This window comes from Dendrobium catenatum, unplaced genomic scaffold (assembly GCF_001605985.2).
Source record: "Dendrobium catenatum unplaced genomic scaffold, ASM160598v2 fragScaff_scaffold_633, whole genome shotgun sequence".
In the NCBI taxonomy this organism is placed as follows: domain Eukaryota; kingdom Viridiplantae; phylum Streptophyta; class Magnoliopsida; order Asparagales; family Orchidaceae; genus Dendrobium; species Dendrobium catenatum.
The window spans coordinates 633,293-640,127 of NW_021319095.1; the positions used below are offsets into that span (position 1 = coordinate 633,293).

The 6,835-nt window shown below is 34.1% G+C and overlaps 1 protein-coding gene across 1 annotated transcript in view; it reads right to left on the minus strand.

Annotated features, from left to right (window-relative positions):
- LOC110110750 overlaps nucleotides 1-174 on the minus strand; it is a 2,214-nt gene extending 2,040 nt beyond the window's left edge. The window contains exon 1 of the mRNA XM_028695424.1: nucleotides 34-174. Coding sequence (XP_028551257.1) covers nucleotides 34-174 — 141 coding nt within the window. The remainder of the gene's footprint in view (nucleotides 1-33) is intronic.
- Nucleotides 175-6,835: the final 6,661 nt, after the last annotated feature.

The following is a 6,835-nucleotide window of genomic DNA, read 5'->3' on the forward strand; positions in this document are numbered from 1 at the left end:
GAAAAAAAAAACCCTAGAATCCTAGAGACGCACTGAATAATCTCCAGAACTGATTAAGAAAAACACACCTTTATAGCCACACTGGAGAAGCATTTTCTCAAGCATTCTAAGAGCGACGGAGTCCTCGTCGACCACGAAAACTCGCAATCCGGCGGGGAACCCGTCCGGTACCATAGTTTCAGATTCGGCCAATGTGTGAGAGAAGAGGATAGTATCTTCTTTATCAAGAAAAAACTAGTAAGATTTCTATTCCGTCAGAGACAGCCCGCAGCTTTAAGAGCGAGAGAAGAGCGAGAACGGTGAGAAGAGAAGCGAAGAGAAGAAGAAGAAGCGGGACTGAGCGAAATAGCCAGAATGATGCCTTATTTAAAGGACGGGAAGCTTGTGGTAAATCCCTTTCACCTGATGGACGGCTGTGATTAACTCAGCTATGATTAAATTAGTTTTGACTTTATAGGCTATATCTCTCTTTTACTCTCTTTCTCTCTTTAAAAAAAAGTTCATCTAAATTTATGAGATATCAGTGTCCTTTAAAAAATTAAAATATTTTATATATAGTAATAATCTCAAAATTTTATTTAATAATTTCCGCGCTAGCTTTGTAGGTTGACAGTCGGTTGTTGACACGACAACATAAGCACATCGCGCTAGGTCCGTAGCGGTACGTTTGCAGCTACCACGGCGACACAGTCGGACTGCGTGTCAGCTTGCTAGGTTCACGAGTCTGGTCCAATGTCTGCTCGACCAAAATACTCGCTGCCGGCCACTTAACCACCATGCTTGCTGCTCAGCACATACCCACAGGAGCACTACCCATTCGCCTTGCATCCTCAGTTCAATCCAGCACCACACTACCACAACGAGTCAGTGAGTCGGGACCGGGTTGACATTCTTGACCTTTTTGCCTCAATTTGGGTTGAACTCGAAACTGACCTGTTGACCTATTTTGACACCCCTAAAATTTTATTGTTTGATGTATAATTCACTAATTTTTATTGAATATCAAATATACCTAAACTTATAATAAATTATATGCAACTAAGGTTTCGTTTGGGTTTTTGTTGCTTTCTAAAGAATTTTTTTTTAGTAAAAAAATATCTAAATTAAAAATTTTGTAATTGATGAGGAGTTTCGTCAATTAGATGTGAGAAAAGATTACATACTTTTTAAAAATATCGATGTTACTTTTTAAAAATTTTGTTAGATTACATACTTTTTAAAAATTTTGTAATCGATGTTACTTAAAAGAATAGTATTTTCTACCCAATAGTGTTATTTATATAAATAAAAATCTTATTAAATAAAATATATAAACCAATCAACAACCCCATCAACTCCTAGGGGCTTATTAATTTAAATTAAAAATATCAAGATAATAATAGCCAAATAGAAGTGTGCAACATAGATCTTAATTTTTCTAAAGAGATGTTAATAAATATTATAAATTTTGCTGAAATTTGTAGCTGGGATGGATCTCCGCCTCAATCACATAGGATATCTTTACAAGTTTCAAGATGCATTGCCGTGGATCACTACTAAAAAATGAGACTATCTCAGCATTTATTAGCAGCAAATTAAATACTGGTGCAAAAGACCCGATACCTAAGCGGTCTTAAACCGTTTCGAAATTAGTTGTGAATCAATTATTTAGGCGGGAATGATAAAAAAGCCGCGAAAAACTTCTAAAAAGCACAAATGAAGCCCTAGCTCCTTCGGACTCTTTCTTTGCTCCGGCGGGATCGGTCTCCTCCCAATCCGTCTCCGTCTCCGCGACGCCAACACCCACTCCGACGCCGAAGCAGATATTGACGTCGACGCCGAATCCGAAGCCAAAGCCAAAGCCGTTGCTTCCATTCCAACGAAAACTTCATCGACGTTTCTGTCGACACCCACACCCACCTCGCGATCTTCTCCGTGCGCGACCCTTCTCTCCAATTGAGAACGATGCCAACACTGACGTTGAAGACGACGTTGACGCAGACATCGACGCCGAGGCCGCTGCTTCCATTTGCCGCCATCGTTCGCGACTTCTTCTCTTTCTTGAATCATACCTGAAACCAAGCAAACGGTTGGGTAAGATTTATATTATGTTTTTTCATTTTTTTTTTTGTGTTCATCTTCTTGCTTTTTTTATTGTTCCTCTAATAATCCGTATATTGATATCTTCTTGCTGTGTTTTTTTTTTTTTTTGCCATTTCTCTTTTGTTTGTTGTCTTGGATGGAATTTAGTTGATAATGCTTTTTATATTCCTAAATTTGCTTGGAAATTCAATCGGACAATTTGCATTGGCAATCTTCTCTAAATCTGATGCCTTATTTCCTTTTGCTTAATGGGAGATTGTATCAAAAAATTTTATCATATCAATATTTATGTATTGTATTGGATCTTAATGAGAGAAGTTTTACAAAAATAGGTAATAAATGAGCTGATAAAAAATCACCCGTATTCAATTTCACTTGACTATGACACATAAATGTTTCATTTTTAGAAATTAGAAATATCTGTTGTGTTTGATACTTCAGAATCTAAATTTCTTCCATTTTTATTTTGATTAAATCATTATATGCTTTGAATAGAAATTGTCTATCAAGAACTCTAATGCTCTGATTTACTCAAGCTGACATGGAATGATTCAGCTTAAATTTTTGTTTGAGATTTTTGATCCTATTTGCAAATAGATCCATACTTCTTGTTGGAGCAAACCTGTTATGTTTGTACATTCCTAAGTAAACGTCACATAAAGATCTCTAGAGGTTCGGCAGTTCCTCCTTCTTGGACTGGTCTCATATTCCATTGCCTTATGGAGCAGCATTGCTGCTATTACCTTTTGGGATTGGCCATGAGACAAACATTTTATGTTGAATATGAAATTTCGTATTTATCCACTGGTATATGATTTTGCTTAAGGATTTCTTAGCATTTTGTTGGATAGATGTTAGATAAAAATGATTTTCTTTATCTAAACGTACTAGAAGATTTTAAGTGGTAAAATTTAATTCAGTTCAAAAGGGTCTATTCTATTTTTTGCTGATTTCTGAAAGAAAAATTAAAGGCAATTACGTTGTTGCTCGCTCAAATAGAAGGTTTTGAAGTTTATATTTTTTTTTTGTAGTGTCTTAGGTAAGTAAGATTTAGGCTATAATTAATCCATGTTGCATTAATTGATCAAAATGCTGCACCAATAATTGAATCATGTATTTTTCTCTTTGCAGTTGAATTTTAAAATGAATAAGAGTTTGATAACCAAGTCAAGATGGAGTCGTGAATACAATAAAGGAGTTGAAGATTTTTTAGATTTTGTTAATCGTAGTAAGAGATTCTCAAGCTGTCATTTATATTACATTTATTTCATTTGAAATGTCTAAACTCTTGGACTGCAAGATCTTTCGATATGTTATTAGAGTTACTTATTGAAGCATTTCCTGAAGGGACTTCATTGCCCAAAACTACATCCTGGAGTGGAATGAAACAATCATCATTTATTCTTTCAATGATTATACCAGGTGAAAAAAGTCCTGGAAATGATATTGACATTTATCTCAAACCTTTGATTCATGAACTGCAACAATTATGGCAAGGTGTTCAATGTTATGATGCAGCAAGTGGAGAAAATTTCATGATGCGTGCAGCATTACTATGGACTATTAATGACTTTCTTACATATGGCATGTTGTCGGGGTGGAGCACCAAAGGCAGGTTTGCTTGTCCATGTTGTGCCAATAATACAGAGTCCTTATGGTTGTATAAGAGTAAGAAATTTGCATATATGGGCCATCGACGTTGGCTTACATTATCTCATTTATTTCACAAGAAAAAATAGTACTTTGATAATAGAGATGAACTCAGATCAGCGCCTTCAAGGATTTCTGGTACTGAAATTTGTACTGAGTTACATAATCATCAATTCAATCTTGGAAAAATTAATAAAGATAGGTTAAAAATGCTGAAGAGAGTGTACGAAGCTGCAATATCTATCAATGAAAGTATGGTCACTATGTGGAAGAAGAAATCAATATTTTTTTAATTATCTTATTGGCAATATAAGATATTACCTCATAATTTAGATGTTATGCATATAGAAAAAAAATATTTTTGATAACTTCATTTCTACATTGCTAGACCTTGAGAAATCTAAAGATAACTTACAAGCTCGACTAGATTTGGTTCAAATAGGAGTAAAGCCTGAACTGCATCCTCATGTTCTTTCGGATGGTAGTTATGTTTTACCACCAGCTCTATTTACCATGTCTAAGAAGGATAAGATAATGTTTTGTGAAGTTCTCAAGAATATGAAGTTATCGAAGGGTTATTCATCAAACATTTCTAAGGGTGTTAACATTAAAGAGTGCAAAATAACAGGTTTAAAAAGCCATGATTCTCATGTACTAATTGAGGATATTATGCCTATCGCATTAAGTTCATGTGTACCATCAAACGAAGTTTTGAACATCATTGTTGGGATTTCATAGTTCTTGAAATTCATTTGCGCGAAGGTCATAAATTCAATTGAACTTGACAAAAAATGGAAGAAAATTGCATTGACTTTATGTAATATGGAGAAGTACTTTCTCCCATCATTCTTCACTATCATGGTCAACTTGCTCATCCATTTGGTTGAAGAAGTGAGACTTGGTGGGCCTGTACATTATAAATGGATGTACCCTTTTGAGAGATAATGTATCCTTCTTATTACTTCAAGGTTTTATTACTTAGTGGGGTATACTCACGTGCATTTTTATAATTTACAGATTTTTCTTAGTAATAAAGGATTTTGTTGGAAATAAGTCACAACCTGAAGGGTCAATTGCTGAGCGATACATCGATCGTTGAAGAGGGAATTTCATTTTGCTCAAAATATCTTGATGGTGCACCGACTTTCTCCAAGTCCATATCTACTAAAGTTTCATCTAAGGATGATGGTATTTCCTTCAAGTTCTTAACTCACAGTATACCTTTGGGTCAAGTGTCTATATTTGTGTTAGATGACCTATCATTGATTCAAGGACATAGATATGTGCTCCGACATTGTAATCATTTAACAAAGTATATTGATATGTACAAGGAGGAAGAGAGACAAAAAAGAGCCAACAGCTTTCCTCTAACGCCATTAGCTCTTGATAAACTTGTTAATGCACATTTTCATGATTGGTTCAAACGAAGAGTAAGATATCAAAATCTCTCCTTAGTCAATTTCAATATCATATGCTTAATTTGACTAATAATTTTTTGTTTAGATTACAGGTATAGATGATTCAATAGTTTCAGAAGAAATTAGTGCCCTCGCGGTTGGTCCTAAGCAAATCGCAATAAGATTTAAAGAATTTTATATAAATGGGAATGAATTTCATACTAAAGCTCATGAGGAGAACAAGAAGACACAAAATTATGGCATTGTTAACAAAACTGAAGTTGGAAGTTTTTCTTATTATGGTCGACTGAATGATATTATTGAGCTTAGTTACTCCAACTTATTTCGTGTGGTCCTCTTCAAGTGTGATTGGGCTAACACAATTTCAGTTGGCACTAAAGTAGATCATTATAGAAATATGTTGGTTAACTTTTCACCATTAATACACAGAGGTGATAGATGGGCAGATGATCCATTTGTTTTCTCATCACATCCAAAGAATAAAAACTGGAACTTTGTCTTACCTGTAAAGGCTAGAGATGTATTTGATTCAAGCATTTCTCGATAGAACAACTATATACAAAATTTGTGAGCATTTTCATTTTTATTTCTTTTCTATGATGATGCTTTTTATGGTGGCTATGAAGTGTAAAAGAGAAATTAGGTGATCATTGATGCTTAAAAGGGCATGTGGAAGCTATGACAGTCAAAATGCATATGCTTTATTTTTTATTGCTATTTCAGAGAGCTTCACATCTTTGATTACACACCTATTTTCCACAACCTGTTGATGGATCATTGAATTCTTACTATAGCAAAAAAAGTTGTGTTTGATCATTGAGATTTTGGTTATCTTTATTTTTTGTGTTTTCAGTTTCATGTTTATTTCTTTGACTTAATAAGCTATCACGGTATCATTTGGTTTGAGATTTTATTATTTTTTCAAGTTTACATATAAAGAACCGAGTTCTTATTTAATTGGTTGTCTTTGATCTACATGATCATTGTCATCATGATTACTTAGTATCACTGAAAGAATTATTTCTAAAGGGTAATATTTTGCAATTTTTTAGCCGGCATTAGAATTTAACTATTGAAAGAAAGTTGATTATTTGAGCTATGCTTGTTCCTTCTTGAGAGATAATATAATTATGCTCTTTCTTTTACATGGAAATAGGAAAATTAGGTTATTCACATGGTTTTATAGTTTTATTTCATGAGGTTTTCAATTTGCTTTTGGTTTGTGATCTGAAACAACAAAATTATTCTTGGTTTTGGATATACAAATAGCTAGCTGATAATGCTGGTAAATTTAGTTTGCCATTTATGCTTTAGCTGCTATCATGCTATGTAAGCGGTACTCACTTTATATTTTTCCATTATCTATTGCTTGTGTATCCATTGATTTGCTACTTTTAAATCCACCATTATTACCGTATCACAAATAAACGTTGTTGATTTGTGGCGTCTTTCTGAATGAATCAATTCATAAATAGAGGTTTTGAAATTTCCTCTTGAAGCTACATGCTAATTGTAAAGATTTTGCCGTTGAATCGCTATGCTTCAACCTAAATAGATCATTATTTCAGGAAAAGAGGCAAAAACGAGCAGCAGAGAAAAGGAATTCAAGACCTCCAAAATCTCCTCTTGAAGCAACAAGCCAATTGCTAAAACGAAAGGTACATGTACTTTGTGATGTCCTTAAC